Raw genomic sequence first — 13,439 nt, forward strand, 5'->3', positions numbered from 1 at the left:
AAGAGAGGCGGCGACACGGGGGGGGGAAAAGGTTGTTAGCCACTTGGCGGAACGAATGCAGCGTGTTGTATTGTACCGTGTGTCCAAATCTGGGACGCGACGGGAGAGTTCGAGCGGTTGGACAAGAAGGGGAAAGAAAATCAGGAGATCTTCGCTGCGGAGGACGGAAGGGGGAGGGGAGGAGAAGTGAAGTGTGTGTGTCTGGCAGAGATCAGCCACGCTGGCTCTGCCCGAGGTTCGATCGGGGTAAGTTTCCAGAGGTGGGAAATCAAGAGAGCGAGTGGAGAGAGCAGACAGAACGAGGGGAATAAAGAAGGCTGGCTGGCTGGTGGAATGAGTGAATTACGGAACCCCGAGGGATGTGCTGCAAGAGATGGATGACCTCCCTTCCCACCCCCCCTCTTTTCTGTGCAGGAGGTTGAATGAGGAGTTGGTTGGAATCGAGGAAAATAGGAGGAGGATGACGAAGACTCGATCTACGCAAACCCAACCATGATCAATCTCTGGGGAGCTAAGTGAATAATAATAATAAGCCCCGGGGGCCAACCCTGGAAAACCGCGCAGACAGACTCCAGCAACAAACCAGAAACGATGATTAATTGAAGTATACATACATACATACACATGCAAGTGAAAAAGGGTCTTGCTCAGGCCCTGTCTAGGGAAATAGTCACGCTGCAATCACCCGAGTCAGCCACCACCGTGAGCTTTATTTATTGATCGAAGAGCCATGCTACGGGTGTTGACGCTGTTGTGCTTCTGTCTCTTTGACCGCGTCAAGTGCTGCTCGTATTTGCATGATCTACCCTTACCCGGCCCCGTTGACCATCAGTTGGCGGCTTAGCGTGGGTGCTGCTGTTCAAGACCGAGGGAGGGAGGGGTCTGCAGATAAACATTAAGTTACCCATTTTTTGTCAGGTTGTTCAGCTGAGAAAGAAAGCCGAGCTGATTTCCAACTAACCCGGTCCAGGAACAGGGAACGGGGAACAGGGAACAGGGGACCGTACCCACTTTCTGGAAGAAACCTTGGAAATGTCAGCAGCCCTGTTTCCCCCCCTCTCTTCTTCTCTCTCAGATAAGAATAGTGGTGTATATGTAGTTAAACGTGGCGGCGTTTATTTCCCCTTGGGTCTTGGGTCAGAGTGGTTGAGATTAGTTGTCTAGGTTCAAGTCAAATCCTTGGAAATCTGAACAGGTTGTAAGGTAGGTGGTAGGTGGTTTACCGAAATACGATGGCATTCTGAACATTTATAGAGGAAAGCGAGCGGTGAGAGAGGGGGGAAGCGGGGAAAATACAAGATAGAAGTTATTCCGTCAAAGCTCTCTGTCGATGAACAAAAATGCATTTTTTTTAAAGAAAAATAAGATTGATTGGATATCTCTATATGCACTGTGCCCACCAGTTGGCCCGTGAGAGTCCAAGAACCGAAGCGAAGAGGAGAATGGAAGCGGGGAAAGACAAAGGATATGTACAGGCGTAGTCGTGGGAAACAGTTAACGTTAATCAACGGTCATCACAAAACAGACAAGACCGGCGGGGAATGGTAAACGATATGCAGGAGGTTATGCATAGATTCTCCTCTCGACTCCTCTCTTCTTCTTCTGTACATGTATATTTTATATGTAACCAGGACCGACAAAAGAAGCATTGACAAACAAACCACCAAAAAGTTACAACAAGGAGCAGGAAGAGAGATGGAGATGAAAAATGAAGACAAGATACTTCAAAAGTGTTAAGACCATAAGCAAAATTCCCAGTGGATAGACGCTCCATATATGCCGTGGCGGGGGAAAATGAGGAAAACGCAAAATGTTAGAAGACACGACAATTACAATTGTTCATCACACAAAACCAACAGAAAGAAAATATATATAAAAAAAAAAAAAAAAAAAAATTACACAAAAGCCCGTTTACTGCGCAGCCCGTGTCATCGCCAACCCCCTCGCAGCCCCCACCGCCGCCGAAACTGGCGTAACAGACCGCGGGGGCACCGCACTAGGCGTAACCGTCGACGCTGCGCCTGCAATCGACACTGCACTCCTGTTGTGCGCCATGTGCGCCCGAACAAGATGCCCCGCTGCCAACGCACTGCACAAACTCAATTCACCTGCCAGGACAGCAGCAGCGATGATGCGGGCGAGCTGTCGAGCATTATCACCTGGATTGGTGGGGTGTGCGCCGCGGACGCCGAGGAGTTCGAGCATGGCCGATTGAGCTTCGAGGATGGTGCCGCCGCCTATTGTGCCGACTTCGATGGAAGGCATGGAGACGGAGATTTGGAGGTTGCCGTTTACGCTGTTGTGGTATGGTTAATGGGGTGTTGAAGGGGTCTAGATGTCGGGTTGGGTTGGGGGGTGACTGAGGGAACAAGGAGAACTCACTTCTTCATAATGGTGATGCAATTGCTACTCTCGACATTCTGCGCGGGATCCTGGCCCGTCGCAATGAATAATGCGGTCACGATATTCGACGCATGCGCATTGAACCCACCAATGCTCCCCGCCATGGCGCTCCCGATCAAATTCTTGCTCGTATTCAGCTCGACAAGCGTCTCGACGTCGCTCTTCAGCACGCCACGGACCACGTCGGCGGGTATGATCGCTTCAGCAACGACTGCCTTGCCCCGTCCCTCAATCCAATTGACAGCTGCAGGTTTCTTATCGGCACAGTAATTCCCCGAAATGGATACGACAGTCATGTCGTCGAACCCCGCTTCCGTGGACATGACCTGCAACGCCTTCTCGACACCCTTGGATATCATATTCATACCCATTGCATCGCCCGTCGTGGTTTTGAAACGGATGTATAAGTTTGTGCCGGCCATGGCTGTCTTCATCGACTGCAGTCTCGCAAAGCGGCTCGTGGAGTTGAATGCGTTTTTCATTACGGCTTGTCCTTCTTCAGAATCTAGCCAGACTTTCGCTGCACCTGCTCGAGTCAGCGTTGGGAAGCTAACACAGGGTCCGCGAGTCATGCCATCGCCTGTGAGTACAGTAATAGCCCCGCCACCAGCGTTGATTGCTTTGCAGCCTCGACTTGTACTCGCAACAAGAACACCTTCCGTTGTAGCCATGGGGATGAAGTAGCTTGTTCCATCGATGACGAGCGGTCCTGCGAGGCCTAATGGGAGTGGAAGATAACCGACGACGTTTTCGCAGCAGGCGCCATGGACGAGGGTGTAGTTGTAATCCTTGTACGGGAGCTTGCAGGACTCGAATGAGCTGGTTAGTTCAGCTGTTAATGGGTTTCGTGAAATGACGGCTCTTCTGATTTTCACTGCGCGTGTAAGTGCGTCGATGCGGGGGATGCTGGAGTCTTCCATCGTCTTTTCGAGGGCATAGCCAGGGATCTTGCCGCGGAGGGACAGATCAATTAATTCCTCATCCGTCAAGAAGGGGGCCAACTTCTCCTTGAGCAGCTTCTCGCACTCCTCGCGTGTTCGAAGTGTGCCATTCACCTTAATTTCCTCTTTCCTCTGCTCCTCCTTATGGTCGATTTTGGGCTCTTTCGGAGTGTGACTAACTGTTTCGGGCTCTTTAATGCTCCACCGCGCAGCGTTGAAGAGGTAACCGTTAAGAATAACACTGAGAGTTAAAGCGGCGATAATCCACTTGCTGATGATTGGATCATCAAGGCTCTTCAGCAGGCTTTCGATAACTTTACCCCCAACAGCATCCAAAAATTGATCTGTATATTCAATGTCAAAAATTCCGCCTTCCTCCGCTTCCGCATAGTGCACAGAGGGGTATTCGAGATTGTATTTGATAGGTGCTAATACAGTCACCACAGTTTCTTGCTGCTTGCTCTTTGAAGCGACGTAAATCGAATCAAGGCCGTTCTCCGCAACTTTAAACGGATCGATTGGGGCAGGCGATAAGACGTTGGTGATTTTCGATAGTGCGGGGAAAAGAAGTCCATCCTGACGATTTCGGAAAGGGAGCGTGCACAGGTTGAAAGCATTGACAAGCACGAATCCACCCACCATCAAAATCTTGAACTTGGGGACACTGCTCGCCTTGACCTTCTTGCCAAACACCCCATTCGTACTTCCCCGGCTGTCTCCATTTGCTCCACTCTCATCCGCGTTCATGCGAGGCCAATCATTGCTAGCTGCCACACTCTCCGCGACGTAGCGGGTAATACCATCCTCTTCCAACGCCTTGCGAAGAGCAACATGTCGCTTGATCCGATTGATCTCCAGCTTGATGCAGAGGATCGTAGTGTAAAACGTGAAGAGCAGGACACAATCAAAGAACAAAATCCATGCAGCAAGGAAACAAAACTGTCTTAGACCGCCTTGGACACCAGATGCGGCACCAGCAACCAGAATGGCAATTTCAATACAGTAGTCACGAACGATTTCGAAGCCCTTTGATTTGATGGCGAACTGGATAGCGTCCTGGATGGAGTGTGGTGAGGAGGGGGGAACAGTAGCCGCATTCGAACCTACTTGCCTTGCGGGTGTTTGGCGACGCGTGTTCAGGGAGGCTGAGAGGACTGCCTTTGTTAGAATGATGGGCTTTTCGAATCCGATCGTAACCACTAGGAAGGGGAGGCCCTCTGATAAGAGAACCATGTTGATGGTGACGCCAAGTTTCGTGGTGACGAGGAGGCCAAAGAGGAAGGCAAATGCCCCAGAGAAAAGGACGGTGGTTGCAAGCCAGAATTTGGAGCCAAGGCGTCTCATGGAGAGGAACAGGGAGACAAAGGTAAGGTGCATAGATATATAACCGAGCACCATGATAATGATATCGACGGTTTCCGCATGCTATGACAAAATATATGTTAGCAGTAGTTTCAAAAACATTATATGGTTGATAATCCGCAGCGCTGCGTTGCAGCATACCTTCAAAAGATCAACAAACGAATTCCACGCATCAGTCAACCAGATCCGCAGTGCACGTCGCGACCCCGACCCGGAGCTACGAGCAGCTTTCATGATCCATTTTTTCTGCTCGCCACCGTCCTGAGCATCCTGAGACTCTGGTATTTCCTGGGAAGCTTTCAAGAAATCTGATATCTGCTCATAGGGCACCGCAAATGCCAGGGAAGAATCATGGGAGATGGGGGAGAGCAAGTTGGGGGTATGCGGGATAGGAAATGCGGAGCAGTTAGCGGGGCATTGGACGTTTTCTGCAACGGGAGCTGTTTTCGGAGAACGTGATGACGAGTCTGGGAATATGAAAGTTGTGAGGGCAAGATGCTGTACAGCCTGCACAGTTAAAATGGGGAAATAGTTAGCATCGTTCCCTAAAATGCTGTAGACATAAAATTGAAAACAAGAAGAAAAAAAGCTCCCCTACCTCATTCCCCTCAACCTCCGCAGTATCGTCAACCTGCCATCTCCACCCCGTCGCCTCTCCCAGTCTCAAATTCCTCGCCCCCTTCAACAACGGCTCAACATCCAGCTGACCGGGACCCGCACCCACGTCCCTCACCGCATCGAACAAGCTGCCCTCCAGCAACCCAACATATGTCGTACTGGCAAGCACGGCGATTACCACTATGGTATGAATGGGATGCAGACATGCTCTGCGAGACACAGCTTGCAGCCCTTGTGTCAAGCGGCGATTCAGCCATCCGGCGTCAGCCGAGTCTGCGGCATTGACGTCGCGGAAACGCTGGGGGATAAGCCAGGAGCCTCTCATGACCTTTCAGGTAGCTTTTTTTAATTGAAAAGAAAATTGGAGGAAGAGCCAACGTTATAATCCCGGAGTTGAGAGGGGGCGGATACTGTGACACGGGTATTGGTGTAGTTGTGCGGAGGGGGGAGACGGGATGATAACGAGGCTGTCTTATCTATCTAACCATCACTCCCGCGAACATTGGGTATGAAAAATGGTAGATTCGGAAAGACCGGATGAAAGAGGGAATGGAATATGGATATTATCTATTGAAGAGTTTGGTGTTAGAGGGTTCATTGGTTCAGTGATGGTTGAAGGACAGTAATACTGCCGGTACAGTACATGTAAGGGGGTGTGAGCCGTTCATGTTCTCATACTCACAAAAGTGATTCTCCCAGGATAATATCCCAACGACAGTAGTGTAAACTGGAAAACCAAAGGTGAAAGAGAGAATACCCACGCGAAAATAGCCCGATTAAGGCTGTTGAGGGAGGGCTCGAAGAAAGGAGAAGCAAGGGAGAAACGGACGACTGCGTAAGCCGAAAAATACACAATACAGGATGCTACGTAGCCGGGTATGAGACAATTACGAGTCACGATAAAATATTTTTAAGAAAAGGACAAGCGGAAGAGGAAAACGGAATCGAGCAGGGTTATTAGGAACAATCCGCCAGAGGATTGAAACCGAGTCCTAGAGGGAGTCTCGAAGAGGGAGAAATCGCAGAGGAGGAGGGGGGGAAGAATAAAGTAGTTTTCCTTTTGTGGCGAACGTTAAATCCGTAAACCGAGAAAATCGCTTGTTTGGGTGTTGCTTTTTTGGACCTTTTTTATTTTTCTTTTCGGCTCCGCTCCTCTCACAATGTCAGGTCCCTCAAGCAGAACAACCTTAACCCCGGCTGCAGGCTGCAGGTCACCACTAACACTGCTGCAAACTACTGTCTTGCATCAACTATGGACGGCTAGTGACGCCTAAAGCACTGAACCCAGATCCAAGGGAGTTAATGGTTAAACCCACACAAAGTTAGCCTTCTCTCTCCAGGGCTGTTAGGGCCGTAAAAACGACTTTTAGGGGTGAAACCTGCGGAAATTGGAAGGGGAGGTGCTTCCAAGGTTTACCTTGGCGGCACGCAGGTCACCTATTGGCTCCTCTGGCGGAGATCGGTGTTATATAGCCAATAGTATCGGAGTATGCCTCACCGCCATAAACGCGCTAGTCCTGTTAGGAGATCTGCAGGCGGATTATCCGGTTGTTCCGGACCGAACTGCGGAATATTTGTGCAGCTTGCGTGGATCAAGTTTTTCCTTTTTCGATTCTGCCCAAACCTTCCGCGAGCTCCGTTTCTTGCAGGTTGGGTTTCTTTGAACGGATGGGGATGTTTCAAAGGAGGGGTGAAGGAGAATGCGAACTGAAATTGATTCCGGTGCAGTGGGACATTGTTCTTTTACTTTTCGCTATATTATCCTCCTCATGTTCCAAGTACTTGTACATATTGTTGCCCTGCCAGATAGTTACCCTGGCTGCTGGCCAACTCTCTGCAAGACTGCAAGGATATCGGCACGCTTGACGCAACCGTCCACGAAACATTAATTATACTGGACTGAAGGAGCTTAGAGCTCGCCAATGCCCCAGAACCTGCCGCATCCCAGATATGGTGATGTATCGAGTTTCGCCTGTTGCTGATCTTTTCGGGAAGTTCTCCTTCAAACTTGATTTCTATCTAGGGAATTTCCTCCTGTCCATAACGGTTGTTCTACTAATCTAGGTACCTATATACCCCGTGTCTATTAACGTATGATGTCATGGCGGCTCACAGTGTGCTGTCATTCTGGGCAGCTATGTACCTTCTCCCAACTTATACGTACCAATTTACCTGGGTCTACTTCCTCTTACGACATTTCTCTTCTTGTATATGATGCAACGTAGTGCAACCGTGGACCACAGCATCTGCACAGGACCCTGCATCTTGCTTTTCTTGAGGCTTTTCTATTCTGGCCAAACCATCAAGTCGCGGTCATCCTGTGCAATAATTAATATATTTTAAAGCTAACTTAAGTGACATTGTCCCAACCCGGTGGGAAACAACGCAACTATATATGTACCAAGGTATTGTTGTATGTCAATATCTCATAATTGTTCCGCAGCGTTGGGAGGATCTGGGGCCCAGGCCCACGACTCCACGAGGCCTGATATACATTTCGTTTATATCGTTGACTTCCGTCATACCCTGCCATGCCATGCCATGTGGTGACTGCAACGGAGATCCGATTTCTTTGTATCAGCCTGTGGCTGGATCTGGCAGTTTGCAAAGTTGTTGTGAGCAGGATTTCACATGTTGCATGAGAGCAGTAAATTTGATCTACTTTACACTAGATTATTGTATTTATGCTCAACATGTTTTCGGTTTGATGCTGAATGTTCCGATTTGTTTTTTTGCTATTTCTCCGCAAGTGAGATCCTATTGTCTCTTTATGTCAAGTGTGGGGACAGGATAGACAATACCTACCTTGGTTGACATTTCTGAAAACGGCTGCATAGGTGCTCCGGATAAGTAGCCAGAGTCTATTCCATCCGACCTAGCTGTCTGGCAGCTGGCCTGAGTCTGGAGCCAAAGCCAGAGTCTGATAGGGGGAAGCCAACCTCGGACAAGCGAAGGTACGGAGAAACATCCTCGAATATCACATGCACGGAATGATCCCTTTTAAAACCATTGGAAGATACAAATCTCATTTATTCTTACGATGTATTAGATCCATCGTCCCATCGATCATCCGGCCATCTCTAGACAGGTCTGTCGATGGTCTCTGGGAGCGGGTATTTACCTAGGCACCTGCGTATCTTTTGCCGTCTCCTCCCCCCTCCCCCCTCCTCCACTCAACTCCTCTCTTTTCTCTATATCCAGCTCTCCCCCACCCCACTTGGGATCGAACAAGTCAACTAAACCTGATATATTCCGGGGACATTTTCCCCATTTCCCCTCCCTTGTCCCCATTAACTACTCTGTGTTACATCATAACCACTCCGCGTCTCTCACCTGAATCAGCCCCCTAGTTGCACACAATGCGTGTACTGTGCATTCACAGACACAAAGCACAAACAAATCACAATCCCAGCATATCATCGTCTACAATGCACCCCTAGAATCTCCCTGTATATACCAGAATATCTCTTCACAGAGGTGTGGGGAATTTCTGTCATGTACATATGCAAACTGGTTGTTGTAAGTACAATCTCATTGAGTCGCTAGTCTGCAAGATGACTTGCCGCAAACGGTTACCTGGCCCTCTCCCTCAGCCATCCGGCACTGCAGGAGAACGGCTCTGTTGTGTATCTTTAGAGGTGAAAAGGTCATATCAGCTGGGTGAAATTTACTGGCTGTCCTCGTGATGACAATGGAGATGGAGAACGATGCTAGCTCACAGATTTGTCTGATATACCAGTGGATAAGTACAGCGAAATGACGAGGTATTCGCTGGGACAACGAACGAACAGGGCTCGTTCACATGAATACTCCGGGTGCGGTGGTCTACTTTGGATAGATAATGACTCGAGCAGACAAACCCATAAGAAGAGTCCTTTGTTTTTGGGAGAGTCTTCTGGATCCTGGATCAAGTAACTACCCAAGTAACTATGCATCGTTTTTGTCAAGGTTAGGAGATAGTCAAGCAATCCCGTGGTTCCTACCGCCGGAATCTCGTCATTTAGGATACGGATAACATAGCCATATAATATCTCCTGGAGTGAACAGGGCAATAACTTCTTGCCCTAGCCAAGCCCTCAATGTTGCCGTTTCAACCGGCCGTTGGTTTTTCCCTCCTTGAGCAGGTTATCTGCCCAATTATATGGCTACTCTGACGTATATTTAAATAGTTACCAAACAGTATTAGGTAGGGATCTCCCCAGAAACCCCGCTGCATCGACTTGATAAACTGGGTAACTATATTTGTCCCGGTTGGTGAGTTGACTTTGAATCATGTCATCCCTCAGACGCTCTAATAGTTTTGTCTTTCAAGACTGACCTAAAGGATCCCTCTCGACAAAGCAATCGTAATTCTCTTTGCAGCTGTTTCATTTTAACCTGGTCGTAGGTAGCCAAGAACCTAATTTAGGGTGTTTCATGCCACAACACCCAAGCCACTTCGGCTCTGAGCCAGTCGGCGTCGTTCCTGACCGGCGAGCATGCTGGTTTGGAACAGACCAACCCAAAACTTCTCTGGCAAAACAGCAACGCTTCCAACTCCCTCTTCAAAAGTCTTGTCGTTTTCAACACTAATCAGTGGCAGCAAGCAACAGCAAATGACAGCAAGAAATAGGGTAAGTGTCATGGGCCTTTTCAGACTGACCGGTCCCTGGTTATTTTCATTGCGAGGCAAGTTATCCACGTGAACCCTGTTTGTCGCTGGCAGTCCAAACAGCGACGCGCGCCAGACTCTTCCAGGGCAAAGAGAGTGAGTGAGTAAGAGATTTCACGCGCTAGAAGAAAGCGGTAACTCCCCAAAAGTGAATGAAAAGGTAAAAAATAATGAAAAAAAAAAGAAAAAAAAGAAAAGAAAAGAAAAAAGAAAAGAAGAAAATGATCATCATCACTGACATTTAGTTCCATGCAGTGGATCCCATATTGCTTGGAGAGATTCCCGCCGTCGCACCTCCAGGTGTCTTCCTTCTATTATTATTGACCCCGTGGAACAGGGCGCGTTATATATATCTCGGGCGGCTCGGGAAATGAACGCATCTTACCTCCAGGACTCGGGCGGCGTTTGAAACGCATTTCCCCCTTTGCTCTTCCTCGAAACCTAACCCTCGTCATTGTGCATTGTTTGGTTGCACGCTGTCCTCTAGCAATCTATTGGCTAGCATTTCTCCTTTGCTAGCAGAGTGCTCCTGGATGCTATAAGGGGGATTTCTCCCCTGCTCTAATACTATTGAGAGCCCTCTCATGAACTCTCTGATGTATCATGACTGTCTCGTTGTACTTGGGCGTTTGGGTGTTTGGGTGTTTGGCAGATTTATTGGATCTCACATATATATTCGTCCTCAGTGAAATATTTTGGGGATACTGCTTTTCTCTCATATTTTCTTCCCTTGTTTTTTTCCTTCCTCTCTCTTTTCCTTCGGTTATTTGGTTGCATTTCTTTCCTTCTATTTATTTTGCTCTGCCTTGGTTTTGTCAATGGGCAGGGGGAAACTTGACAATGAATCCCATTGTTAAACCCACCCATTTTTCCCTATATAATTTAATTGCCTATGACAGGCTCTTCCCTCATGCTGTGAATGAATGGAATGAATGAATGAATGACTTTCTAACCAAGTGTTTTAAGCCCCTTGTACTTATACTTTTATCATTCAACTTTCCTATCACACTATTTTATTTATTTTCAACATTCTAGATGAACGTTACCCCTTACCTTCATCCCCATTCATTGAAGGATATATTGAAATATGTTCATGGTAAGTTCCGTGATAATGTGCCTAAAATGGTTTGCCCCAATACAAATTCCATCACCCGCCTTCCGCCATCCATAGAATTGTGCTTGGTTTTATGCTTCTCTTCTGCTGCCATTTGCATGTTTTGCTCTTCTTTGCTCGATGTGTCTTTTCATTCCCAGCGCTCGCTGACACTGGTAGAAGCATCTATTCAAATCTCTTGACATCGCTGGCCGTGTCTCTCTTCAATCATCATCATCATCATTATCATCGATATCGATATCAACATCCACTTCAGCATCACCAGCGTTTTGCTATACGCCAACGCCCATTTCTTTGGCGTCACTTACTCAAACTGTATATTCTCTTCTCACGTATCGACCAAAAGAACACGCGGAACCACGATCGCTATGCGCAAGCTGCAATCAATATTAGCCTTGACGGCCAGTGCTCTTTACCTTTTCCCAACCATTGCGGGGCATAGTTGGGTTGAGGATCTCACCTTGATCGCGCCAAACGGTACCTTTACGGGCCCTCATGGTTATTCTCGTGGATTTGCTCCTCGCAAGGAGGGCTATAAAGATGCATTAATGAAACATCAACTACCTCCCGAACGGGCCCTATTACCTGGCGAAGCAACAGCTGGGATCCTCCCCAACGACACTATGTGCAAGGAATCTCAACTCGAACCAATTCAATCTGATGGATTTCCGCGTCTGAAGGCTCCACCAGGAGCACCAATCGCATTGAGATATTTAGAGAACGGTCATGTATCTTTTCCAAATACCCCTGAGGGCAAACCTCATGGAGGTGGCAAGGTTTATGTATATGGTACGACACAGCCCCGACGCAGGGAAACATTTTGTTCAATTCACAATGTCTGGAACAAGGAGGGAACTGGTGGTGATCGTAGGGGAATGCTGCTTTCAGTGCATAACTTTGATGATGGCAGATGTCATCAGATAACCAGCGGAAGTCCAATTTCAAAGCACCGACAAAACCAGTTCTCTTACAGAATCAACGGCAATAATGCAGAACTCTGGTGTCAACACGATCTCGCTCTTCCACAAAACGCCCCCGTCGGTAAGCCATACACACTCTACTGGGTATGGATCTGGGACACTATGCCTAATATAGACCCGAATGTGAAGTCGGGCAAACAAGAGACATACACGACCTGTCTGGATGTTGACATTATCGCACCGTCAGGCGATCTGAAGGTGGCAGCTAAGGGAGAACTGCCTATGTTGAAATATGTTCAAGATCAAGATGTTGGCTCGGCTGCGATACCATCCCAGTTTGAGAACCTTAAAGCTCCGATTATTCCTGGCTATTCGAGCTCAAATCCTCCAGCTTTAGAGAAACCAACGTCAACTACTAGAGCGCCAGCTCCATCGGCTTTTAAACCTAAACCTGAGCCTGAGCCAGAGCCAGAGCCAGAAGATGACGATTGTGACACCCCTTCCACGACTGTTTCAGGTGAGTAATGACACGGTATAACCGCGAATTTGACATTCTTTTCCGTTTTTTTCTCCCTCTATTCTTCAACACCCTCCAGCAGCCAATGAGTCTCTAACCATTTACTGCGTCTCAGCACCTCAAACACCCTCTAAGACCCCATCAAATTCAAGACCCGCCATCATCCCTTTGTTTGCTTCTACATCATCCTCAGCAACTGCTACAGCGTCCATCTCTTCAGCATCTCCTGATTCTGCCTCCACAAGCAACAATGGTGGCGCCATACGTACGACCTTTCGAATGACCTTCGGCTCGATTGTGAGGGGCGGTTCTGCTACAGCTAGCTCCTCACCAACAACCGTCCCTGAAACAATTTCTACGAAATCACCTGAGGATGCATTTAGAATCATCTCCTCTGCTAATATTTCACCGAGCCTTTCATCTTATCCCTTGCTCATTTCTGGAATTAATTTCGGACCAGCAACTGCAATAACTGTTGCTGCCCCATTCCCAGCCACATATGAAGTTGTTGCGCCCAGTCAAGCCTCCCCACCAGACTCAATCTCAACATCTAGCGAGAACGATGGATTTGTAGTCTCTCCAATAACTCTGGGTGACGATGGATTGGTAGTACATTCCACCACAAGCACCACAGCACCACTCACCCCCAAAACTACAGCTCTCCGTAGCACCACAACTATAACTATATCTTCCACTGCAAGTGCCACAGCACCACCCAACGAAAAAACTACAACCATCCGTGTCACTAGCACCATAACCATATCCTCCACAACCACCCAACCACCCCAATCAACAGCAACATGTCCAGAATCCAACCCACCCGCCACCATCCTATTACCTTCCCGTTTGCCCAGTAGTAACAATGCGTCGTCTAATATACCTTCTAACATTCTCCCAACACAAACAGAATTCT

At 48.2% G+C, this 13,439-nt stretch overlaps 3 protein-coding genes across 3 annotated transcripts in view; 1 reads left to right on the forward strand and 2 right to left on the reverse strand.

Annotated features, from left to right (window-relative positions):
- Nucleotides 1–1,911: 1,911 nt before the first annotated feature.
- On the reverse strand, nt 1,912–5,649 carry PAAG_05791 (3-hydroxy-3-methylglutaryl-coenzyme A reductase; the record flags this gene model as incomplete). The annotated part of the gene is made up of 4 exons (XM_015845681.1): nt 1,912–2,296; nt 2,383–4,769; nt 4,848–5,213; nt 5,305–5,649. 4 exons carry the CDS (start codon nt 5,647–5,649, stop codon nt 1,912–1,914), a joined length of 3,483 nt encoding a protein of 1,160 aa, XP_015699907.1.
- Nucleotides 5,650–7,492: 1,843 nt separating this feature from the next.
- PAAG_05793 (hypothetical protein) lies at nt 7,493–7,857 on the reverse strand (the record flags this gene model as incomplete). Its single annotated transcript, XM_015845682.1, has 2 exons — nt 7,493–7,609; nt 7,726–7,857. 2 exons carry the CDS (start codon nt 7,855–7,857, stop codon nt 7,493–7,495), a joined length of 249 nt encoding a protein of 82 aa, XP_015699908.1.
- Nucleotides 7,858–11,457: 3,600 nt separating this feature from the next.
- PAAG_12097 (hypothetical protein) overlaps nt 11,458–13,439 on the forward strand; it is a gene marked incomplete at both ends in the record, with an annotated part of 2,679 nt that continues 697 nt past the window's right edge. The window contains 2 exons of the mRNA XM_015847633.1: nt 11,458–12,526; nt 12,642–13,370. Of these exons, the coding sequence (XP_015702783.1) occupies nt 11,458–12,526; nt 12,642–13,370 (1,798 nt within the window). The remainder of the gene's footprint in view (nt 12,527–12,641; nt 13,371–13,439) is intronic.

This window comes from Paracoccidioides lutzii (assembly GCF_000150705.2).
Source record: "Paracoccidioides lutzii Pb01 unplaced genomic scaffold supercont2.15, whole genome shotgun sequence".
NCBI lineage: Eukaryota > Fungi > Ascomycota > Eurotiomycetes > Onygenales > Ajellomycetaceae > Paracoccidioides > Paracoccidioides lutzii.